At 54.7% G+C, this 24,997-nt stretch overlaps 1 protein-coding gene across 6 annotated transcripts in view; it reads right to left on the bottom strand.

The window, feature by feature from the left end:
- Positions 1–24,997, bottom strand: part of DNAH1 (dynein axonemal heavy chain 1) — a 69,999-nt gene that overhangs the window by 4,401 nt on the left and 40,601 nt on the right. For 3 of the 6 annotated variants that reach the window (XM_054694461.1, XM_054694449.1, XM_037530282.2), the window contains 33 exons: positions 24,747–24,901; positions 22,480–22,657; positions 21,637–21,831; positions 21,442–21,561; positions 21,057–21,215; positions 20,777–20,884; positions 19,701–19,841; positions 19,396–19,556; positions 18,835–18,992; positions 18,077–18,250; positions 17,669–17,707; positions 15,028–15,206; positions 13,182–13,412; positions 12,318–12,514; positions 11,673–11,808; positions 10,605–10,813; positions 10,225–10,396; positions 9,287–9,478; positions 8,833–8,943; positions 7,843–8,028; positions 7,275–7,466; positions 5,971–6,138; positions 5,685–5,876; positions 5,323–5,454; positions 4,723–4,848; positions 3,980–4,099; positions 3,715–3,864; positions 3,435–3,595; positions 2,412–2,637; positions 2,069–2,264; positions 1,600–1,751; positions 826–1,022; positions 211–601 (listed from right to left, as the gene is read on the bottom strand). In XM_054694461.1, the coding sequence (XP_054550436.1) occupies positions 448–601; positions 826–1,022; positions 1,600–1,751; positions 2,069–2,264; positions 2,412–2,637; positions 3,435–3,595; positions 3,715–3,864; positions 3,980–4,099; positions 4,723–4,848; positions 5,323–5,454; positions 5,685–5,876; positions 5,971–6,138; positions 7,275–7,466; positions 7,843–8,028; positions 8,833–8,943; positions 9,287–9,478; positions 10,225–10,396; positions 10,605–10,813; positions 11,673–11,808; positions 12,318–12,514; positions 13,182–13,412; positions 15,028–15,206; positions 17,669–17,707; positions 18,077–18,250; positions 18,835–18,992; positions 19,396–19,556; positions 19,701–19,841; positions 20,777–20,884; positions 21,057–21,215; positions 21,442–21,561; positions 21,637–21,831; positions 22,480–22,657; positions 24,747–24,901 (5,367 nt within the window). In that variant the 3' untranslated portion in view covers positions 211–447. The other 3 variants (XM_037530269.2, XM_037530299.2, XM_037530287.2) reach the window with 3 other exon arrangements.

Raw genomic sequence — 24,997 nt, 5'->3', positions numbered from 1 at the left:
CCCAGGGACCCACCCCCTTCTTCCACCCCACCCACTCCACCCTACCTGACCCTGGCCCAGAGAGATGGCAGAGAGCTTCTTGGAGAACTTCATCTCTTCTGCAAACTTGTAGAGGTCAGCAGCAGGGTCAGTGCCAGGGGACAGTACAAAGATGAGGGGGGTGGTGGAGTTGGAGTCTTTGAACACCAAGGATAGGTTGGCTGTCTGCAGGGAAAGGACAGATGCTGGAGCCACCTGGGACTGAGGAGAGAGAGGCAGGCACAAGGCAAAGGAGAGGGGTCCCGGGCTCCCAGGAGGGTCCCAGGGGTGCTTCCTGGTGGGGCCTAGAACCTATCAGAGCCTTGATGGGTAAGCTAAGCATCCCTGTCTGACCAAGGCTTCAAAGCAGCCTGTTCAGGTGCAGCTAGATCCCTAGGACCCAGGGTGGGGATTCACCCAAAGCACCGGCTAACTTGCCTGGGGCTCAATGAAGCGTGGCTCCAGGTTGGTGGCCACAAAGTCCTGCATGGCATTAGTAACCTTGTCCCCACGCAGGCAGCGGAGGATCAGCAACTTCTGGAACTGGTCCAGGTACTGGTCCCAGATGCCAGGCAAGGGCTCCCTGCAACAGGGCCCATGTTTCCCTGAAAGCCGACTTGGGGAGGGCCCTGGCCACAGGGACTCTACCAGTTGGACAGCAGGAGAGGGTACACGGACAGAGGTAAGGAAAAGAGCTGGCCACAGCTGCAGGCCAGCCCTTGGGGTCCCTCAGAGAAGTTATCTAGGCAGGGCTATTTTGGGGGTCTCACCCGGTGCCCACATTGCATGCCCTGGGGCCCAGCTCACCGGTGGGGCTCAGGGCTGTCAAAGATGGCCTGGAATTCTGAGAGGTGCTCCACAAAGTCAGAGGTGAGAGAGGAAAAGGCTGGCAGGTTTGACAGTGCCAGGATGTCTCTCCAGGCTCTGTCTGAGAGCCAATCTGGTGCAGGGTTCTCAGTCATGGCCTGGATGGAGCCCCCAGACAGGAGGTAGTGCCACTCATTCTGCCAGGGGATGGGGGTGGGGTGGCTAGAGTCCAGGTCCTGTGTTCTGTTGCTGGGTCCCCCCACTCAGTAGTGCCTCCCCTACCTCCCTCTTGGGTATGGCAGTGGACATGTCTGGTTAGTGTCCCTTCTCCACCTTTTCTTGACTGTGACTTTAGGCAACGGATTTGACCTCTCAGAACTCCAACTACATCCCAGGAGTTTTATGGGGCTCACATGAGGGCTGTCACATGAGGGCTGTCACTCTGCCTCGGCAGTGCTTTCCGATGCACCACAAAATACCTGGGTTCATCGGAGCATGAGTGGAGAGGCTCAGGGTGCTCACCGGCACACTCAAATCTCCGCAAAGGCCTGTGCTCACAGGACCAGTTGCCCACAATTAACCCAAAGTCCCCTGGCTGTTTTTGAGCAAGGAACTATTTCCTGAGGCCTCTGTCCCTTCGCTCTTGATGTGCCCTCATGCCTGGCCTTCCCTTTCCTTCCCCCCCATTCTCTCCGGCTCTGCAACAGAGCCATGTCTCAGGCAGTCTGTCCCAGGCTTCTGGGTCCCCCAGCCCCCATGTCTGTGTTGAGGCACCTGGTTGATCTTGCCCTCATTCATCATGATGCGGACGCACAGCAGGAAGGCGAACATCAGCTTGTGCTTCTCAAAGAGGCTACGGCAGACATTGCTATAGAGGCTGTAGGTCAGGTAGTGGTTGATGTTGGCGATGCGCTTTTTCAGGGTGTCTGCAAGGCACAGAGGTGATGGCAGCGAGCAGGGAGAGGGGAGGGAAGAAGGACCCCCAGGAGCCAGCCCAGTCAGTCTACCCAGCAGCCATAGGGACAGCAAAGTTTCCAGTCAAGATGATCTGAGGAGGGAGAGGAAGGGTGTGTGTATGTGCTATTATGCAGTGTGGGTCTGATGGGAGATTTTGTGCAAGTGAGCGAGTGTGTGAGTTTCCATGTGTGTGCCCACTGTGGAAATGTGTCCATGTGTGTCATATTTGTACCACATGGGAGACAGGCGTTTGTGTCAACGTGTGCATGTGTTGTGCCAGGGCTACCTGCCCTCTCTGAGTTGGTGATGCCTGAGAGGAAGATGTTGAGAAACCACTCGAGGGAGTACTGGTACATGGGGTCCACATTGGCCAGGTCGGACACACAGAAGAAGAGGATCTGGGTACGGACGGCCACAGGTATGTACTCCATGCGCGTGAGGTCAATGTCCTTTTCTGTCTGCTCTGCAATCCTGACCTTGGCCTGGGGGTGCACAAGGGCAATGGTGGGTCAGGTCCAGGGAGGCTGGCAAAGAGCAGAAGGTTGAGGTGGGTGAGGACAGGGATTAGGCCTAGAGCAGGTGAGGAGAGGCAGGAAGAGACACGCAGGGGTAGGTAGGCAATTGCTGACCTGGATCTCAGCAGCTTTCAACTTGGAAGCCTCCAGCACTTTGATGAGCTCCACATCATCCACAGGGTTGCCTTCGGAGGAGCTGAGCCGGTACAGGATCTGGTCTTCAATATCTTTCAGTTCCTGGCGCATCTTGGCATTACTGACAATCAGCTGGTTCTTGGCTTCTTCTAGGTCAGGCCGCTCCTCAGCCACTACCTGACCCAGCAGTTGGTCCTCTAAGCCACTGCCAGGGACAGGGAACACCAAATCTGTAACACCTGGGGGGGCCTGGAGGGCCAGCCTCGAGATTGCTCACGTATCTATCTGTGCTTCTGGGACTCTAAGAGCCGGGCACCTGCTGCTGGTGTCAGCCTGAGTAGCCTGCCCCTGTCAAATGCACAGCTTGCCTTCAAGTGACCACCACTCTCAGTGAGACCTCCGATGGCAACGTAGAATCCCAGCAGGGGCCAGCTAGTTGGATGTGTGAGCTGAGGGTCTCTGAAAAGTCCCTTTCAGCAAGAGGTGGCTACAGGGGACTGGATGGGGCAGGCCTTAAGGGCGTTTTACCCCATGTTCTCACAGTGGCCACTGGCATGGAGACTTTAGCATAAAGTGGGCCTGCGGGCTCTGTGAGCCTGTGGACACTGTGTGGGCCAGCCAAGACATAATGCCTGGGATCATGGCACCAAGGGCAGAAAATGGGGCTTTGGTGCAAGGAGTCAGAGTGTGTCCAACTCAGGGCTCCAGAATAGCTCTGGAGTAAGTATACAAGGGTCCAGCAAAGGCTGAGCCTCAGGGGAAGGCAACCAGGGAGGCTGGAGTCCTGAGCAGGGATCAGGATGAGGAGGGGGTAAAGGTTTTTAGGCAGAAATGGTGGCAGGTAAGGGTAGCTGGTAGAGGGTCTAGAAAGGGTCTTGAATGCCAGAGTGCCTGGGAGGAAGCTGGCAGAGCCTCAGAGAGGGGGAGAGACCTACTGAGTCCCAGTCTGAGAATAGAAGGGGCAGCTGGGCAGGCTGAGGAGGCCTAGGGACTGGGGCTTACCTGGGTGACAGGGTGAAGTTGATGAGGGTGAGTTTGGCGAAGATCTCAGGTGTGTAGTGTGGATTGGGCAGCTTGGTGGTGATATACATCCTGAAGTCCTCATGGTAGGGGATCACCGTGTCCCCCAGTTTCAACACTGTGTTCCCCTGCTGCTTGTATGTCTGCGGTCAATGGGATGGGCAAGCGCTGTGACCTGGGCCTCACTAATGAGGCAGGAGAAGGGGACTGCCCTCACCCCTGTTCCTACGCCGCTCTCAGCCCACCCCTGCGGCAGACCCACCTGCTTAAGTAGCACGGGCTCCAGGGCTGGATCCAGTTCCTCTCCCACGTTCTCCAGAAGGCAAGGCTTGCCAAAGCGGATGGCATTTTCCATGCTGCGCAGGAAGTCACGGTCAGTCAGCTTGAACACATCCAGTCCATTGTCCTTCTCCTGTGGGGGTGGGGGGCATGTGTGGAGGCTGTGAACCAAACCTTGTGGCTCGGCTACCCCACACACACATACTGAGCCCATTGGGTGAGGTAGTGGTACCTGGCAGCAGCCTCACCATGTTCTTGATCCATTTGTTGGCCTGGCCCTGTGGGTCAATGAAGTGGGTCCAGCGCTGGGAGAAGTGGTTGATGACCCCATTCTCCACTGACAGTGTGTCATTGGGGAGGCCAGCGATCTGTGGGGCACCAGGCACCGGGATGGGTTGGGGCTCTCATATGAGCTGGTCAGGCAGGGCATTAGTTACCTCCAACCTCATCATGCTTTGGCTGTGTCTTCCTTCTCCTTATTGTACCCCCTTGCAAGTAAAGGGCAGGTAGCAAGGGCTCAGCCCTCCAGGATCTCTGTTTCTCTCCTGCTCATTGGTTGGCTCCTGACACCCCCCCCCCTTTTGCTGGGCCCCTATCCTCTTGCCTCAGCCTCCCACTAGGCTCATACACAGTGTCTGCCTCCAGTCTCTTTGTTCTCTCCCTGTGCCAGCTCTACCTGTCCTTCAGGGTCTAACTCAGACACAACTTTTTTTTTGTTAACTCTCACTCTGAACACTGGGTCGTGTTTCCCGACCCCCTACTCTTGCAAGCACCTCTTGCCCTGGGCCCACAGCTAGCGGGCAGGAGACCCCAGATGGCTCAGCTTACCCCTCCTATACACCACCTTCTTGGTGGGCGCTGGGCAGGTTCAAGAGAGGTATCACTGAAAATACCCAGGGAAGAGGGTGGAAGGGAGACAGGAGGCTCCAGCCCATCCTGGACTACATCCTAAGCCCAGCCCAGACATTCCAGCTCTCCCTGGGGTGATCACCTGCCACGAGCGGATTTTCACGGGGTTTCCCAGTGTTCCTATTAGCGTGGGCTCGCTGGTGTGTGGAACCTCGTGGGATGTAAGCTGATGGACCCAGTTGTTGTAGAGCCCCATGCGGTACTGGCCCTGAGGAGATGGCAGGATCAGGCTCAGCCTCCCAACACACGTGATGCCCTCCCTGCACCCAGTGCCTGGCGTGTGCACAGAGGTCAGAGTTCAGCCATGGAGCTAAACACTTACGCTCTAGTGCCCTTTCGGTGACTTCCTTGGTTTCTGTGAATCTCAACCCCTCATGGTTGAAACGGGTAATGACAACAATGCCCACCTGTTAGGGCAACTGTGCAACTTACATGAGTGCACACAGCAAGCACATAAGTGCAAGCTCCTTCACGCTAGAAGACAGGCTTTCTGGCTGTTTTGCACATTGCTGTATCCTTTGTGCCTGAACGGCGCCTGGCTCAGACTTGGTGCCAGGTAAGTGCTGGCTGAATGAGTGAGTGTGGGAAGAGCCACCCGTAGACCACCCCTGTGGAGGTGAGGCCTCAAGGCCTGGCCTCTTTGAGAAGTGGGACTGCCCAGCCAGGCCTGGGGGCTTCTTACCGTGAAAGGGCCCAGGTAGGCCACGAAGCCAGCGGCCACCAACACGTCACCAGAAATGTTGTCAAGCATGTGCTCCAGGTTCTCCACTGTCTCCTGCCAGCGCACCCGCTCATCTGACAGCCCGTTGATGAGCTGCATAGGTAGCCTCATGGCATGAGCTCTGGGAACCTGGGCCAGGACCCCAGTTTCCCTGCCTGGTACCGCCCTCTATGCTGCTGGGACTGGGTGTAGACAGACACCCCTGGACCCAACCACCACCCAGACACTTCCAGCCCCAGTTTGAAGCAGGCCACACCCACAGGCTCTCCCTGACACACCTTACTAGCCTCCTGTCTCCCTTCCACCCTCTTCCCTGTGCACACCTTACTAGCGCGGCCCAGCCGCTGCTCGCACTGCTCACACTTCAGTTCTAGCTCCTCCTTCTTGGTGATGCATTCTCGGTATTTGGCCTGCATCATGGAGATGCCATCTTCCACCTCGTGCAGGCGCTGCTTTGCCTCCTCCAGGATCCTCTGAGTCACCTCCAGGTCCTCCTGGGCCTCCCTCAGGGCTTGCTGCAGGCAGAGGGCACAAGGCCAACAGACTACCCTGGGGAAGCCCACATCTTCCTCCCTCTTCCCTTGTCCTCTGGCTCTACTCAGCCCTTACCCGCTTGGGTTCCACGGCCTTGGCCACAAAGTGATACTTGTGCATAGCACGCACCCACTGGCAGATGGAGGTACAGGCCTTGGATACCTTGGCGATAGCGGCAGGCTGGAACTCTTCGTTGTCAATGTAGGGCTGGATGGCTTTGATCACTGCCTCCCCAATGTTGTCCTGGGACAGAAACCATGGGCCTCAGAGTCCTGGGCAGTGGTGCCTGAGGAGCGATGCTCTGACCCTGCCTCTCTGCACCATGCCCCATGTGGGACTCAGTACAGGTGTCCTCCTTAGGGAATAAATGGCCTAGAAAGGCTGGCCAGAAGAGGAACTTCAGTGTTTCCAGGAATTTAAGTGATACAATTGGAGATTTCTTCCTCCAGAAACAAAGTAACCTCAAGACCAGATGATACACAGGCCCCATTGAAGACTCATCTAAGAGACCAGGGCTGCTTCTTGGCAGGTGTGAAGACAAGTGAGAAGTTCTGATGCCCAACCAGGCTAATATTTGAGGATGGTAATACCCACCCTGAGAGCTCACTATATACCCGGGGCACTTGTCTGGGAGAATCCAACCATGTAGTTCAGGAGTCTGCATTGCCCATGAGCTCCTGGACATCAGAGCACTCCAAGTTTGGGCCTAATTGGGCCTGTGGCCCTCTGATTTTCAGTCTTATGGAAGAGGAGGAGAGAAGGGGAAGCCCTGAAGGGCTCAGCTGCCATTGAAATAGGCCGTTGTCTCCACACACCCAGTGAAGCCTGGCAAGTGCCAATTTTAGGGTTGAAGAGGTGACCTCCAAGGGAGCTGGGGCCCCAGGTAGACCTAATCATAAAGCAGCCCCCAAGAGAGCATATGCCGTGGAGACTGAGAGCTTCAGAGCTAGACAGGCGGGCAGAGAAACCCAGAGACAGACACAGATTGATGACTGAGGTGCTGAGGTCAAGGGAGAGGCAATGGCGGAGTAGATGGTGAGGGTCTTTAACAAGGCTCTGGGGGTCACAGGGAGGAAAGAACATGAGAGAAGCTCAGGCTTCAGAGCCTTGGAGTGATTGTGTCTTATGTCCCCAGGAGCCTCTCTGGGTCCTGATTTCCTCTAAAGCCGTCTGTGGGTGGGTCCATCACCCCCACCAGCTAGAGACCTCCTCTGAGCCAAGAGGTGGCCCTAGTCAGCTCTGTGGCTGTATGTTTACAGGTAGAGGGAGAAAGGACAGAGACCTCAGCTCTATGATGGGGCAGGGACCCTCTCCCTGCTTTCCTGTCCAGCTGGGTCCCACCTTTACTCACTGGCTAGCCAGGGGCCTGGCATACTCACCTTGTCAAATTTGAAGAGGCTGTCAAGGAAGCGGCCTGGGTCCTGCAGTAGCCCCTTGCCAGGCTCCCAGTAGTCATCCACTTTGGAGCCAGGCTTCTCGCCAGGCACCTTCTTGGGCTTTATGCCCTTCATGATACACACAGCTTCAATGACCAGCTTCACACCAGGAGGAGGACGCTGCATGGCACGAACCTGTGGGTCAGCGCAGAGAGGGAAGGAGGCCCATCATTGAGTAGGCACCCCCAATAGGACTGCTGCCAGACAGCATGGGCCCCATCAATCAAGTCTTTACCACCAGAGACAAAGGGTCTGCCTCAGCCTGCAACTCCTACTGCTCTCCATGTACCCTAGTCCTGGCCAGGATGCTCAACTCTCAGGGTCCAAAGCCCTCCCCACACACTTGCCTGGGCCAAAGAGGTAAGAGTAGGTAGTTGAGTTTGAGCTCTAGTTCTGCCCTCACCTCTTAACACATGACCTTCAAAGCATGTGTAGAGGTAGTGCTTGGAATCAGACCACAGAGACACAAGGAAGGAATTCAAAGGGGCGCAAAAGACACGCCTGGCCCCACCTCAGTCACATCATTCTTGTTGAGGTTGCGCAGGCTGGCCAGGGCTGCATCCAGGGCTGGCAGTGCCTCATCCAGATCCTTCTGGGCATCATCAGCGATAGCTTGCGCCTTCCTGGCCTTCTCATTGGCTTTGATCTCCTCTGCCTGCACTGAATTCCGGGTCTCCTCGGCAATGGTCGTGTCCACCTGGCGATCAGAGACAGGAAGGACCCAGTTGGTAGTCAGTGTTGGGGGCAAGTGTGTCTCCTCTTCCTCCTCACTGTATCTCAGTCTCTCCAGGTGCAAGGAAGTGAGGTTTGGGAGGCCCCTATCTCCAAGGGCCCTCGGCGCTATAACAGGCCACCAAGATCTAAGAGCCCCTTCCACAAACTGCGTGCTCACTGTGGGCCTGGCATGGGGCTCTGGGCTTTGCATGCTTGAGCACAACTGCCCCATAGGGCAGGATCCTAAGCCCACAAGACCCTGGTGGTTAGAGACAGGTGGTCCTCTCACAAGTCACTTTCTTCCTGTCTGCTGGGAAAGATTTCAATACACTAACTTTGTAGAGCATAAACTTTCTGGCAGTTTTCCTGCCAGAAAACTGCTATCATGAATATGCAAATTTACATTTGTGAGGACCTGGCCTCCTGGAGATGGTGGGGGTGGGGGGTGGAGAGGGAGGGAAGAGTGGGGGAGGGAAGAAGGCAGGAGCAACCAAACTCGGAGGACTCAGGCACAGTTTGCAGGCTGATGGTGCCCTGCACTCAGTCTCTTTTGTGATAATCCGCATTTAGACCTTCCCTATATCCTCTACCCGGTGCAGTGCCTGGCACAGAGCAAACCTAACCAAGCATTTGTTAAATAAATAAATGTCTATTGAACGAGGAAAAGGCACAGAGAGGCTAAGCAACCTGCAGAGGTTGGGTAGCTGGTGATCTTGTAGCTGCACAGGGATGCCCAGTATCCTCAGACACAGCCTGACATCAGTGGGGGGGACTCCCCACCCCCTACCTTGATTTGATCCATGGTGAGCATGGTGTCCTTGGCAGCCTCCTCCAGTAGGGGACGCATAATCTCCAGCTCCTCTTGCATCTTGGCCACATCCTCAGAAGTGCTCAGCAACTGGGAGTTAAGGGGTACAGAGAGGCGATCGTATATGCGGTGATCAGAAAGCAGGGCTGGAGGGCTAGGGAGAGGACCTGCCCGGCCTCCCTCATTTATGAGTGAAAGGCTGTGGTGGGCAGCATTAGAGGCTCCAGTGGATCCCAAGGAAAATATGTAGTTCCCTGAAAAACTTTGGTTTTGCTTGTAGTTGGCATGTTTTACCATTTTGGTGAGGTAGGAAGCCACCCATTTAAACTTTATGGGCTGCCATTTTAAAGGCTGGGCCACCCTGTCACAGCTAAGGTGGGGTGGGCAGAACTAGAGCAGCAAGTCATTACCTACAACATCTCGCCCTGCCCACCTTGTCCAGGCCACTCTTCATACGGTTCTTGGCAGTTTTCAGCTCCTGCTTCTTTTGCCCAATGAGGATGGAGAAAATGTTGAGCAGCTCCAGATAACTTTTGGGGGTCACATAGTTGTGGCGGGCCAGCTCAGCCAGATACTCAGTACACTTCCGGGCCACCGACTGGTGGATATACACACAAACCTGAATCTGTAGGGTGGGAGACCACTGTTGATGGCCTTGTAGAGTTCCCGGCAAAGGACACCAGGGTGCCCTCAAAGCCACGGCTGCCTGGTCCCGAGGAGGGAACCATGCATAGGAACCTCAGTGCCCCTCACACTCACTCTCTCCTGTGATCCTCAGAACCTCTAAGTCAAAGTCACCCATTCTGCAGATGAACCAGCCATGACCCAGAAAAGTGAAGGGGCTTGTTCATGTTCACAACTGTCAAGGCAGAGCTTGTTTTAAATGTCAACCCAGGTGTGTCCCAGGTCTTGGCCAGGTGGCCTGATGACAAGTCATGTGATCTACCTCTCTCTGAGATCCCTAAGGTGGGGCCTTCCTCAGAGGCTGGATCTGAGAGGAAGGAGGGTACAAGGCCAGAGCTGGCTAGAAACAGGCTCAACCAGTAGCCATCACTCTCTCAGGTCAGACCAAACAAAGCGGATCCCTCCATCTGTGGTCTCTGGGATGTATCAGGGTGTTTTTTGAACAAAGCTGCCATGAGATCCTCAGGAAATAAGAGCAGCGACAGTGCAACGGAACACACAACTCCTACATCACCATAACAACCCTATGGCACTCCCATTATACAGATGAAGAGACTGAGGCTTAGATAGGCGAGGCCTTCTACCCAAAGGTTAACCATCAGTGGTGGGCCCTGGACTCTCCCAGGTGACCCCTAAATCCAAACCAAACAGTTCCTTCAAGGGCTTGCTCTTAACCTCGCCACCTACCATTCCTTTGATTACAGTGTCGGTGGCATCCAATTCTGGAATCTCGTTCAGGAACGTGATGGCCACAGACTCCAGGGCTTCTGCAGGCCACTCATTAAACCAGTCAATAGTACAGCAGTTGACCAGGGAGGGGAACTGTCTCAGGCGAGCTCGAAAAACTTCTCCAATGGGGCTGGGGAGTCAGGGGTCCAAATGAGGTCCTGAAACACTGACCGACACCCCCAGGAGCCCTTTCACAGCCATGGCAGCCAGAGGCAACAGCACAGCATGCTGGACCCAAAGGCATGACGGCCAGACCAGGGTCACTGCTCCTTAGAGCAGGCTCAGGTACACCCCACCCAGTTCTGCTGCCCCTGCATGGCTGCGACAGCCGTCTATACCTCATACACAGCACCATGTGGATGTTGTTGCGTACACGCCCAGTATAGGCGACCATGAGGTTGGCCTTGCTGGGCTGCAGGCCCTGATCCTGGATTATGGGCCTCATCGCAGTGATAATCTGATCTTGCTCGTCCAAGTTGTAGAGGTTGGGAATGTCACCCGAATTCAGGATATTGTTAATGTCCTCAAGGAAGGACTCATTCTTGATCTGGAGGGGACAGGGATGGAGGAACAAAGCTTTGATGATGGTCCATGGTTTCACTGACCCTTCAGAGCAGCCCCATTTCACAGACCTTAACACCAAGGCAGAAAGAAGATCAGAGTCAGTGACCTCATTTAAGTCATGGTCCAAGATTTGCATGCAGATCAGCCCTATTGCAAGTCCCTGAACCACACCGCTGGGATGTACACTGGATCCTTCCACATGGTGGGAGGTGTGGCATCTTCCTTCTCACACCATGCCTCAGTTTACTCACAGGAGGAAACCAGGTCACAGGCAGAAAGGGGTCCTTGGTCATCTCATATGCCCAGAGTCTGGCCTGTGCCAGAGGGTAACCCCACTTACCTAAACTGGGTGAGGGGAAGGGCTGGGAGCAGAAGAGCCCTTCTGCCAGGTGCGATACATTTTGGGCTTCAAGCTCAGCTCATCCCTGATCACAGCTGTGGTAAGTGTTGCCTTGTATGTCTTGAGACCCCAGGCCCACAACTTCTTGTCTCAGAGACCTAGGGAGAGGCCTCATGCCCAGGAACTCCAGAGGGAGCAGCTTGGGCACAGGGCTTTGGCATAAAACCTGTGGTTCTTGAGATGGGAAGCCCTTGGCCACCTCTGCTCAGCCAGGGGCCAGGGGCCTTCTTTACCCTTGATCTATGGACTCAGCTCTGTCAGGTTGGGTTGGGCCCTATGTACCTATCTGTGCCTCTACTGGGTTCCACTGGTCCCTCCCAAGATCTACTTCAACTCACTGTGACCTGGGCATAAAGGCCTAACTGCTTTCCAAGATGCCACAATGGGATGGGGTTGTATCCAGCCCACCCTTGACCCTGCCCACTGCCCATGGTGGTAGCACCTGGGTGTCTGAGAACAGGAAAGTGATGGGCAGGTTATGTAGGCCAGCCTTGAACAAGACCCTCTTGACATCTTCACGCCACTCAGTCATGCCATAGTTCTTAGATAGCTCAATCTGGAAGCACTCATATTCGGCCCTGAGGAGATATTTGGGTAGAGGCGTGTCAGAGCTTAGGATCAGATCCTGAGGGACTGGTGGATGCCCACACCACCCCAGCTGGCCAGAATCTTGCTCCCTTCCTGGGAAGACGTGCAAACCCTCTAGGCCTTGACCTGCTATCATGTCTCCACATCTTTGTTCAGGGCCCCTCCACAGCCCATGAAAAAAGTACAGCAGCCTGAAATGTCCTTCCCTTCCATGCTCCCAGCTGTGACAGCTGTGATTCTGAGAGCAGACCCATGGCCACCTCTTCTATGAAGCCATCCTGAATGGATGCAGCTACGGTCCTGTCCCCATAGCACTACAGGACATTGCTGCTGCCTCTCCTTGTAGCTCCAGTCCCATTCTTAGTCCTTCTAGAAGTCCTTGGGCTAGGGTGGGTCTGACTTAGGGTGGTCCCAGGCTCCTACCACCACGGAAGAGCATGGACAGAGCCAACAGTCTGCTGTCAGTAGGCCCCCGCCCACTACACCTGGGGGCCCTCACATGTGCGAGGCGAGTCGTGTGAGGGAGTTGCGGCCACTGCCGCCCACACCCAGCAGGAGCGCATTGCCCAGTGCCTGGCGAAGGGTGCGGCTGATACGGCAGATGTGGCTCATGGCATCCATGAAGAGGACCAGCTTCAGCTTGGTGGTGTTGATCTGGTTGTAGTCCTCCATGTATTCCTCAATCACCTGCATCATCTGGGGGCCAGTAGGATGAGGATAGCTGGATCCTCCCTTGTTCCCAGGCACCGGGATCACACCCCCCCCCCCACAGCCAGCCCTGCTCTTCCCCACATGGAGGGGCGTCCAGCCTTAACTCAGGTTCTGAATTAGGCCTGACCTGTTTGACACACTGAGACCTGAGGGTCAGGGTCACAGCCCTCTGTGTCCTTGAGGATTTGCCAGGATGTGCCGCCTTCCTGGTGGGAGCTCCCAGGAAGCAGGAGGGGGTGTGTGGGGAGAGAAGCCCTCAGGAGACACACTCTGTCACTCAGATCCGAGACCACTGACGGATGTTTCCTTCTGCCTCCCTGAGGCCCTGACTCAGACTCAAATCCAGGGCCCCTGCTGCCCTCTCCATGGGAGGGATGCGAGCCCCTCAAACAGGCACAGGATATCCCTGTTACAGAGCCTGTCTCCGTTAACCATGGGCTTGTCCTTAGAGACAGGATAGCTGGGCTGCTGCTCCCATTGACAGAAAGGAAACAGACTCCGAGCAAGTTCTGGACTGACATCCCCAGCCAGCCTCCTGACCCAGGGTACTGAGCCCCTGGTCTGTTAGTGGTCACCACAGAGGGCCTGCATCACTGGAGAGTGGGGAGGGTGGAGGGAAAAAGACCCCACAGGTGTCTGGCGGCCCCCTCACCTTTTTCTCACTGGTGATGAGCTCATAGGACTTGACATCGGAGCCCGGCGACATGAAGTCTCCATAAAGGATGGGCTGGAAGGGGCAGACCTCATCAAAGGCCACCTCCCACTGTTCCATCTGGGTCTCCAGGAGCTTGTCAAACCAGCTGCGGTCCTCCCCATTCACCAGACGGTCACGGAATACGCGGCAGTTCTCGTGATACCACAGTCGAAGCAGCTGCACCTTGTCCTGCGGCCACCCCAGCATCAGCACGCTGGGCCCTGGGCCCTCAATCACATCTCCATGCACCAGGGATAGGAGAATGGCTAGGAGTCATAGCTCCTGGGCCTGGGTCTGCTCTCCCAGCAAGACCAGGCCAGGACCATGTGAGGGGCTAATAGGTGCCAGCGCTAAGAACAGAATGAGCTATGCGGTGCTACCCAGATCTCGCCACCTCTTGTTCCAGGCCCAGCTGACAAGTGCTGTCTGGGCCCCTAGCACCATTAGCTGGCCAACGCTTCTCCCCTCTTAAAGTGCTCATGGTACCCAAACCCCAATTCCAGGAGGGATGCCTGATTCTCCTTATACCTTCCTGACCCCCAACTCATCAAGCCTCACTGACTCTGCCCCCATCTCAGTCTGCTGCCACCTCCACCCAGGCTTTCCCATCTTTCCCTGGGTGACTGGACCCTTGGAAGCCCTCAAACTCTTCTCTTGACTCCTTGGGCAATAACTTGGCGAGGGTCAGCTTCTGTCCTGTTCACCCTCTCTCACCAGTCCCCAGCTGCACACACACTGACCCATCCATTCCCCACTCCAAAATGCAAATCTTCCTCCTTCCCTCCCCCCTGGTTCCCCACCACACACAGGACACTATGCCCCTCTACCTCAACCCACCGAATCTATCTCTGTCATCCAGCACATCTGACACCCTACTCCCTGCCATCTTTCCTATTTCTTCCATGGGGGTGTTTTTGATTCCTGGAAGGTAGCCCACTTACTCTTTCCCCCAAATCTTACACACTGACTACCATCAGGAACCCTCTCTCTCCTTGCCTTACGCTGGATCCCTCTTTCGTGTGACTCCCATACCCCCTATTTTCTAAGCAAGGATTTGATCTGCAAGCTGGGGCTCAGCTGTACAGAGTTCCTGGGGTCCTGGTGCCTGCCATGTCCCCAGTTTCTCTGAGGACCTGACTCGATCAAAGCTGGGGAGTAGAGGCCTCCCTGATGGCATAGGGGTTAAAGTCTCAGTGCTATCAAGCTATTGTCAGCACTGCAGCATGAGTTTGATCCCTGTCCAGGGAGATATCCACATGGTGCAGTAGACCTCTCCTGTCTCTCCTGCTGCTCCCCTCAGCAGTGTATGTCAGTAGATCTGCCTGTTCTGCTCCCGACTGTTTCTGGTGAATCTAATCACCTCTGGCCTACACCCCAGTTCTTACATGCATGCATAAATAACAAAAAATCTTAAAGGGCCTCCCTGGTGGTGCAGTGGGTTGAGCACAGCACTATGAAGCTGTCCGCAGCCTCTGCAGTGCAGGTTTGAATCCTGGCCAGCCAGGGAGGTTCCCACATGGCACAGCAGACCTCTCCTGTAGCGCCCGCTGCTCCCCTCAGCAGTGCTTTGGGTCAGTCTGCCTATTCTGTTCCCCTCTTTGTCTCTGGTGAATCCTCTTACCCTCCTGCACCTCTGGCCTGTACCCCAGCTATTGTATAAATAAAAAATAAATCTTTAAAAAAAAAATCTTTAAAAAAAACCTGGGGAGTATTTGGGCAGGAGGCCTGAAATTGGTTGCCAGAGATAACTGTGTGGGCACTCCTCCACGGGACACTGGGAAGAGGTGACCTGCCAGATCCTCACCTCAACCTTGGCTGGCTCGGCCATGAGCATGCCCTGGAAGACCTTGGAGAGGTCCCTCAGGTTGAAGGTGTAGTGGGACTTGGCTGGGGTGGGCAGCAGCTGGGAGGTGATGGTGGAGTATACCAGGATAGTGGCTTCCACGAGGGGATCTGTGAAGTGGGCGATGTTGGGGGCTCCATCTGTGGAAACAGGACAGTGGGCCTGAGTCATATAGGTATAAGCTTCCTGTGAAGCCTCTGCAGATCCTAAGCTTCTTATTTTGGCAGAGGGTTATGCGTTCTTCCCATATGCCCATTCTCCACTCTCTAGCCCCTGTCAGATGCCACCCTCTACCACAGGGTGAGGAATCTCCCACTCTGACACCCCCTCTTACAACCTATTAACAATGTAGGCTGTTGAGGGCACTGGGACATACTCATGGAATATGGGGACACTAACGGGATGCTGATTGGGGCCATGACTTCCTGGTCCTATGGTGCTGGGTCCCAAACCTGAAACAGGTCAACTCTGATCCATGTGCTGGAAGGGCATGTGGCCTACATAGGCTATAGGAGGCCCTCCGCTGTGACTGTTGGGGCGCACAACCCCCTTGGAGCTGCTGCAACTCCAGACTGCATTTTCACCATTACCATAACCAATCTGCTTGTTCTTTGAAAAATACCAATTCTTGGTTGGAAGCCAAAATACTGTGAAGTGAGAACTTGGGGCAGAGGGAACCCTCAGAAATGAGAAAATTAACGAAGGGTCAGTATCCCCAAAGAGAGGTCTGTTTGTGGATGCAGAGGACAGCCCCACCAGACACACTCTTCACTCTCAGTAAACGGATGTTCTCACGGGGAGACAGACACAGGCAGGTGCTCCACAGTGTGCAGTAAGGGGACAATGGGGGTACTATGGAGAGATGTGCCACAGGAGAGGTTTGGGGAGAGCCTGGGTTGGGGAAAACTGAAATAAAGGCTGGGGGAGGACGCCTGGAGGCAGGCTCAGCAGAGACCTGAGAAAGGCGAGGCAAGCAGGCACAGAACTGGAAGTGTGCTCCAGAGAGGAGGCAGCAAGGGCACAGACCTAAGGGGGACACACTGGGTGTTCAGGACCAGCAAGGAGGGGTGTGAGCTAAGACGTGATGAGAGGTGCACACAGTTCAGCTGGCTGCTATCAAGACTTTTGCCTGCAAGAGGTGGTTGAGCTAAGGAAGATGATATGGTCTGAGTTCATCTGACTGGGCCCCTCTGGCCGCAAGGGGAGGATGGACATACAGGGAGGAGGCAAAGCAAGGGACCAAAGAGAAGCTGCAGCAATGGCCAGGTGAGTGGTGACAGGATGGTAGCTGGGGTGGTGGGTTTTTACTGGGATTCGGCTGGGTTCTGCAGGGAGACCCAGCAGAACCTCCTGACAGATGAGAACCATGTATGAGAGTGATAAGGCGGGGAGTTGACACCAGCTTTTGTACTGGAGGACAGAGCCATCACCTGAGATGAAGGAGTGCCAGGGCAGTGGTGGGTCAGCAGCTGGGTTTAGACATGTCCAGTCTGTGATGCCCACACAACCTCTGATGAGGGGTGGGGTTGGGAGTTCAGGAGAGAGGTGCAAAGATGCAGCGCTGGCCTCATCAGCACTAGGGTGGGATTTCTTGCCGGGGGCAGGTGAGATTGCCCAAGGAGAGCCTGGCTAGGGAGAAGCTGCTGGACAGCAACCCCAGGGAAGGTGAGGATCAAGAACTGACCAAGTCCATGGGTGATGAGACCACTGTCCTGGGAATGATGGGGCTCAAGGGAAAATGGGAGAGGACTATTGCCAGCAGGAAGAGATGAACTTTTGAGCACTCTTCTGTCAAGATGAGCAGAGAAATGGAGCATGGCCTGGGGTGTATGGGAAGGAGCTAAGAGAGGTTGTTTTTTATTTTGTTAACATGGGAGAAATTGGGACATGTCTGCGTGTCCATGGAATGGCCCCATGGAGAGGAGAATACTGGCACTGCGATTGGGGCCACCTCTTCAGGCAGACAGCAGGTCTAGAAGCGGGGCTTGCCCTCAGGAGCAGGGAAGCTCACACCACTGACCAGAGCAAAGACAGCCCAGTGAGGCCTAGTACAGTGGAACAGTGGCTATGGGGGCTTACAGAGAGCACTGCCTTCTGATGGCATCTCAGCTGAGGGGAGGGAGAAGACTGGGATGCGAGGTGGGGACAGAGGTGTGAAGTGGTCAGTCACCCTGCTGCAATGACCAACAGATCACGCTGCATCAGAGTGCCACATGAAGGATGCTGACCCCTGCTCAGGCTTGTGTGTGCTCCTTGGGTTGCTCTCTCTGCAACCTCTGGTTCTTGACACAGGGAGAAGTTTCTTGGATTCCTTTATCCATTTATTCGACTCGCATTTACTTTGTTTCTACTGTGGGCAGGCAGTGAAACTAGGCTCTAAAGGACTGACTGGCTATAAGAATGAGGGGACAAGCCTCCGAAGACGATCATATCACACTAAGCCTTGCATTAGCAAAGGCCCAGTGTCCTCAAAAGTATCTGAAGATGGCTCAGTATGGCTCCTGGTACCCAGCCTCAGCCACACCCAACTGGAACCCACCCGGGAACCAGCTCCCCCTCACCCATCTAGGCCCTCCCAGGCCCTACCCAGGCCTGCACTTACTCACAGGCTCCCGGTAACTTTTTTCTCCAAGGAGTCCATCTAGAGGGTTGAGGGAGAGACACAGAGCTCAGAGTTAGGTGGGCCCCTTGCTAAAGGCCCCTCAGGTGGCTGTGCCCAGCTAGACAGCTCCCAAAACACCCCAACCACCCTCCTTCCTCAGAGTGATATGACCCCCACCTCCAAGCTGGTTGTATGGGCACTAATAACATCACCCCATTTTAAAAATGGAGAAACCAAGGCTCAGAGAGGTTCATGAATCTGTCAAAGGTAACATAGCTGAGTGAGGGGTGAAGCCAGGGCTAAGGTCATTGGTTCAGTCATTTTGCCCTTTCTAGCAGCTGCCCAGCTGTACTAAGTATAGCTCTGCCTTGACCACAGCCTCCTCCACCACTCCTGCCCAATGCTCACCCATCCAACTGCCCAGGATGGTAGAGAAGATGCGTTTCTTGCTGGTCTCGTCCAACTCAGTAAAGGACAGGTAGTTGAAGTGGCGTGTCAATCTCGGGGTGATGGGATTCCTGCCTCCACCCGGGGGGCCCAGGGCACAGATAAAGTTGATGTCTACCAGGTTCTTGAAGGCTCCTGGAATGGGGGCTAAAATCAGGAAGGGGCCCTCCCCAGGGCTGTTTTATGATTTAGCAGGCCCTAGGCACTTTTGACTCCATGGGCCTCCTCCTCCATAAAAAAAGAAATAAAAATTATAATATGTAACAGTATTAGTATGAAGAAAAATATATTGATTTTAAAAGAAAACATCTCTGTGAACTCTCTGAAAGACCCATGGGCCTTGGGCCTATTGAAACGTAAAGACGAGGGCCTCCCCGGTGGTGCAGTGGGTTGAGCGCAGTGCTGTGAAGCTGTCTGCAGCCTCTGCAGCGCGGGTTCGATTCCTGGCTGGCCAGGGAGAAATCCACATGGCGCCGCAGACCTCTCCTGCCTCACCCACTGCTCCTCTCAGCAGTGTCTTTGGTCTGTCTGCCTGTTCTGCTCCCCAATCTGTCTCTGATGAATTCTTTCACCCTCCCACGCCTCTGACTGTACCCCAGTTCTTGTATAAATAAATTAAAAAAAAAAAGAAACTTAAAGATGAGACTCCCTGCCCTGCCCGCCCTGCCCTGCCCTGCCCTGCCCACCCACCCCACTGACCCAGGCTGCCCAGAACGCACCAATGATCTTGCGGTCATACCAGCCTTGGTGGTCCATCCACTGGCGCAACAGCTCAATTGGCGGCTGGGCACCATAGGTCTCCAAGGCCGGCATGTTGAGGTCATCGATGAAGAAGACAAAGTTGAGCCCCAGGGGTGGCCCGAACACACCCTTCCGCCTGCGGGTTGGGGGTGGGGGTCTGTGAGCACAGACACTGGGTCCTCTGGGAATCCAGGGGTTGCCACCTCTACCTTTGGGAAGCGCTCACTGACATCAGCTGTCTCTGAATCGCTGAATCCCTTGAACAATCCTGAGACTTCACACCTGGCTGACCTGCGTCTAGTATCTCTCAAGGTGAGTCTTACTCTCCCAGGTAGACAGATAGAAGGCCCTGCCCAAGTGTCCAGCCCAGGTGAGCAGCACAAAAGCACTGTCTCATCCCCCCCAACCCCCCCTTCCCGCCACACACACTAGAGGTGTCTGGCAAACTCAGGAGCCTAATTTGGTGGGGAGGTGAATAGCAGCTGTTTCATCCAGTCTGGAGGGACATCAGGGTCTACGAAGGAAGGAGGGGCGCCTGCCTCTTGTCCAGCTTGCTGTCGATGAGATCCTGGGTTTGGTTTGCCGAAGTATGGGCTGAGAAGGTGAGGAAGTGGCTGACGTATTTTAATGGCAGGTTCTTAAGGAGCTTATCAGAGATGGTGAGGGTCTTCCCCGTGCCTGTTGGCCCAACGCACAGCACCTGGGAGAGTGGGCATCACCCGGAAAGAATGCTGGCACAGAGCCTGACACACAGGAGGAGCCGCCACCCTGTCAGTGTGGGAGGCCAGCCACCCCAGACCAGGGCCTTGCTGTGGGTTGAGGCAGGGTGTGGTGGGGCACTCACGGGCTTGTTGTTGGTGAGTAGCAGGCCCAGCAGGTAGGACATCTGCACAGTGTCCATCGTGGGCACAGTGATGTTGCAGTAGTTGGTATCTGGTATCATGGTGAAAGGAGTCGAGGAGTCCATCCACTTCACCCAGGCAACCTGGAACCACAGGTGGCTTGGGATGGGCCCGGAACCCCTCTCAGGTGCACTGGGGGGCCAAGAGTTGCAATGCAGGGCTGGACAGAAATAGGAATCTCCCTACTCCACACTGCACAAGTCAGGGGCTCCCTAGGGAGTGCCAGTCACAGGTCTGAAGCAAGAAGGAGGTACTTTAGGAATTAGCCTTTGCTGATTAGTCTCAGGCTATCCAAGCATATGGAGGTCAGAATCATGGGTTCTGTGATCATCTAGCACTGAGAGGCCACTTAACCTGGTTTCCCCTACCATCCCTACCTGCGCCATGAATCCCTTCACCTGCAGCCCTGTCCCAGCTTACAGACCCTCTTGATGGGATTGGGGTGGCTCACAGCAATAAAACCAACATGTCTCACTGAGACAATTCTGACTGTGTGTCCTGGGAGTCCCCTGGCAGGACCCTGCACAGAGACCATCTCTGTAGACAACTCTCTGGCCCCCTCCTCCTCTAGGCTGGGGTCCTAGTTCTGGAATGAAAGTAGGCTTATGAGGCTTGTGCTGGATGATAGAAGGAATGGAGATAATGAGGCCTGCTCCTCCATGTTTAGGGAGCCTAGCTCTGGGATACAAGGTTTTTAGATAGAACCAAAAGGGCTACCCCAGGGCTCAGCATCAACATGGAGGAAGTGGTATGTGTGGTGGGATGTCAGACATCTCCCAGTCCCGGATCAAGTCCAGCTCTGCTACTAACTAGCTGGGGTGACTGTTCTGAGCTTCAATTCCTTGTCTGGAAATGGGCACAATAATAACCACCCCATGGGTCTATGAAGATTTATGGGATGGTATAAATAATGCCAGCCTGAGTTCTGTGGCCTTCAATGTGACCTCCACTCTGTATTTTCTATCACCCCCCAGTGGGTGCGCCCTGTCCTGTCCCCTCTGGGCAGGTCCACAGTCACCTCCTTGTTCTCCTCATCTTCATCCTCCTCGTTGTTGGTGTTGCTGATGCCCGCATCATCCAGCTTATAATCGAACACCAGCCCCTCCTCTGGGAAGCACAAAGTCAGCTGCAGGGGACCCGGAGAAAACCAGGCAGTGAGGCCCGGTAGCTTTTGAGGCTACATTTCCCTTGGCCTCGGGCCCACAGGGGCCATCCCAGAATATCCACCCTCCATCACACTCATTCTAGACCTAAGAGCCCCTCTGGGTCAGGGTTTGGGAGGAGGAGGGCTCGCTCACATTCTCCATTTGCATCTTGAGCCTGAGCCAGTGGCTGAAGCTGTGGCGACTGTTACTGTCCCCTGTGGCACCCACACTCCAGATCAGGGAGAAGATGAACCAGGGTTCGATCAGCTCTGGGATGCGACTTAGCTTTTCAGGGGATACTTTCTTGAGACCCTGAGGACAGAGAAGCAGCATGAGTCTAAGGCATGATCATGCTGAGTGGCCTGAGGAAGGGGGTTGGAGGACAAAGGCATCTCCTGGCCTCTTACACAAGTTTTGTGTCTGCAGCAGACTGGGTGGGCTGGCCCCATGACTCAGGGATTCAGGGCCCTCAGTGGTCCAGGCAAGGATGCCAGGGTCTCTGGGGAGTTGGCACCCAGCCCATTGCTCAGAATTGTACCTCTTTAGGCAGAAAGGGGGTGAAGAAGCAGTCTAGCAGCTTCAGGAGGCTCATGGTCAGGTTGCTGTTGGTTGATGCGATCACCTCCTTCACTGAGGACCGGATGAAAGTGATGGATTCCTGCAGGAATGGCTCTTGTGGTGGCTGGTCACAATGCCCTGTTGCCCCACATGAACTGGGCACAATGTGGCTTACCTCCAGGAAGCTGACAAAGAGGCCCATGAACGTTTCCTCATAGGGTTTGAGAAAGGCAGGGAGGGTCTTCAGCCAGCACTCCACAAAGGGCATGAGCCCCAGGATGCTGGGCTCCAGATATACCATGCCACAGCGGGATACTGTGGCTGGTGAAGCAACTGCCAAGTCTTGTACCTCGAACATCATGGTCATTGCCTGGTGCCAAGACACACTGCATGAGTGGGCTAGCCAATCACCCCCAGGGCCAGGAAGAGGGCTGCAGGGCCCCGGGAAGGGGTGGCCTATCCTGCAGCTGTGGGTGGGCCAGGGGGCAGGCGGTGGGCCAGAAGCAGTACTGGGGTGGGATGCAGGGATCCCTTGGCCTCCTCTGGTAATGTAGCCCTCCCTGGCTCCCTGAGGAAGAGTCAAAGTCAGGAGGGTTCTGAGAGCTCTGTTGCCAGCTGGGGATGGAGCATTTTGGTGCCCTGGAGCCCTGGGAAAATCTGACGGGAGCTGTGTGCTCTGCTCGGCTCCCCATACCTGCATGCAAACACAGGTTCGCAGTGACCTCCAGGTCCTCATAAGGATGCAAGAGATGGGGTCAGTATAGACACTGTGAACTGCTCTTACACCTGCACCCCTCCTTCTCTGAGAATTGTCCCTCATGTACCAGGCACATGCCATGGACATCTCTCCCAGACGTGGGAGCCTAGTCCAGCACACAAGGGGTCTGTACCCCCATTCCCCAGACTCTGGGCATGGGACACCTGGCCCAGACTGAAGGTGCACCTGGGAGGCACACGGCAGCATCTGCCTCATGGACTGTGGAGGGGTGGTTGTCCTGACCTCAGCGGGTGGCCGCACCTCTGTGAGCTTGATGATCTCCCCAGAGCTGAGGCACAGCTTCTTGTTGTCATCCAGCACCGTGTTCATGTTCTCAATCCAGATGGCGTCCACTGGCCCATCAAACATGTACCACCTCTTGTTGGTGTCTGGGGCAATGGCCCCCGCCCGGATAAGAGAAGAGAAAATTCCATCTGTCCTGAAATCACCAGGGAGGAGAGGTTTGTAGGTGAAGGCAGGGCAGCAAGCCCAGTGGGCTCCCAGGGAAACCTGGCCACAGGCTGGCACTGCTCTGCTTGTTTATTTTTTCTTCAATATCTTCATTCATTTAAAAATCATAATGAGGAAAATGGGACTCTCTGGTATAACATGGTATAATAAATACAGGTTCTTACATTCTCTCCCTATCAATTCCCCACTAAAGTTATATTAAATTAAGATAAAAGGTGATCCCTGAAATGAGAAAATGGGAACAGCAGAAATGGAGGTCCACATAGTGATTGAAAGTGGAAGGACTCTGACTTAGCAGAGAAAGTGGAGGTATAAGATGTGTTTGCTTCCAGCCCCAAATCCAGGAAGGCTCAGACTTCATAGGTGCCAAACACCAGGGAAGACGGTAACTAGGAAAACATCTAATCCCTAGCTACCCTGCTGTCCCATATAGGAGTCTGGACAGGTATGGATGCGGTCTTTCAAGAAATGGGGGAAGCAGTACAGGCCCACATTCAGAAAGATGGTTGATTCTCCACCTCCAGTGCCCATTCCCACTGGGCCAAGCAGATAACCCCAGCAGGAGACCAGAGACTTCTTTGGAAAAACAGAATAGCCCCAGAGAAAAGACGCTCTGGAGGGCTGCCCTTTGCAGGGACTCCACCCAGTAGCCCATCTCTCAACTCAATGCTCGTCCCCTAAAATCTACATCTCAGTCTAGGGTAAAGGCTGTGAAAGGGGTCCCCCAGCCTCTCTGGGGTAAAGACAGCAGTCAACCTTTACTGGGCCCTTGGCATGTGCGACCCTATCCAGGCATCTTCCGAGAATTAAGCTTATTTACTCCTTATCTTAAGAATGGTGCAACTGGGGGCCTCCCTGGTGGCGCAGCGGTTGAAAGCTGGGTTGCGAGGCTGCCCGCAGCCTCTGCAGCACCGGTTCGATCCCTGGCTGCTCCCCGGCCACCGGAGGAGGGTCCTGCATGGCGCGCAGACCTCTCCTGCCACCCGCTGCTCCCCTCAGCAGTGTACTTCGGTCCTTCTGCCTGCTCTGCTCCCCGCTCTGGCTCTGGTGAATTCTCTCACCCTCCCGCGCTTCTGACTGTACCCAGTGCTTGTATAAATAAATAAATAAATTAAAAAAAAAAAAAAACCAAGAGTTCTAAAAAAAAAAAAAAAAAAAACCCCACAAATCACAAAAAAAAAAAAAAAAAATGGTGCAACTGGGCCTCCCTGGTGGCGCAGCAGTTGAGCTCTGGGTTGCGAAGCTGCCCGCGGCCTCTGCAGCGCCAGTTCGATCCCCGGCTGCTCCCCGGCCACTGGAGAAGGGTCCCGCATGGCGCACAGACCTCTCCTGCCGCCCGCTGCTCCCCTCAGCAGTGTACTTCGGTCCTTCTGCCTGTTCTGTTCCCTGCTCTGGCTCTGGTTAATTCTCTCACCCTCCCGTGCTTCTGACTGTACCCAGTGCTTGTATAAATAAATAAATAAATCTTTAAAAAAAAAAAAAAAAGAATGGTGCAACTGGCCTCCCTGGTGGCGCAAGGGGTTAAGCACTGCACTATGAAGCAATTCGCAGCCTCTGCAGCACGAGTACGATCCCCGGCCGGCCAGGGAGAAACCCACATGGCGAGGCAGACCTCTCCTGTCTCACCCGCTGCTCCCCTCAGCAGTGTATTTCCATTAGTCTGCCTGTTCTGTTTCCCACTCTGTCTCTGATGAATCCTCTCAACCCCTGCATCTCAGCCTGTACCCCAGCTCTTTTATGCATACATAAATAAATCTTTAAAAAAAAAAAAAAGAATGGTGCAACTGGTTTTTCCAACACTTGTCCAAATTTATATTAAAACTTTAAACTGTAAAAAAAAAAAGAATAGTGCCATTATTGTCCCGACTCTGCAGATGCGGGGTAAGGCCCAGTGGGTGAAGATGGTCACTTAGCAAGGAAGGGCAGTGGTGGGAGAATCTCTGGCATTTGGGCTCCAGAGCCTGAACTCAGACCTACTGCTGGGCTTGGGGAGGGAAGGAGGCCCACAGTCCACAGCCTCCAGGGGTCTGTGTGTAGTCACTGCAGGACTCACTCACCACTCATGGGTGAGCAGGTCAAACTCCCCATACAGCTGGCCCATCGTGATGGACTTGGGGTTAAGCACATAGTAGTTGACGGCCTCATACACACCACCGCTAATGGACGGTTTTCCTTTCAGTGATGTCATCGCAGCTGCCAGGACTCTGTAACACTGGGGAGACAGGCCACCTGAGATTGAGCCTCCTGGCTGGCCAGAGAGCAAAACTGGGGTGGGCTCAGGCCATAGGGGACAGGAGGAGATTCCAGA

This window comes from Talpa occidentalis, unplaced genomic scaffold (genome assembly GCF_014898055.3).
Source record: "Talpa occidentalis isolate TD23 unplaced genomic scaffold, MPIMG_talOcc4v2.1 talOcc4.10, whole genome shotgun sequence".
Classification (NCBI taxonomy): domain Eukaryota; kingdom Metazoa; phylum Chordata; class Mammalia; order Eulipotyphla; family Talpidae; genus Talpa; species Talpa occidentalis.
This window is presented reverse-complemented; position numbering and strand designations above follow the sequence as displayed.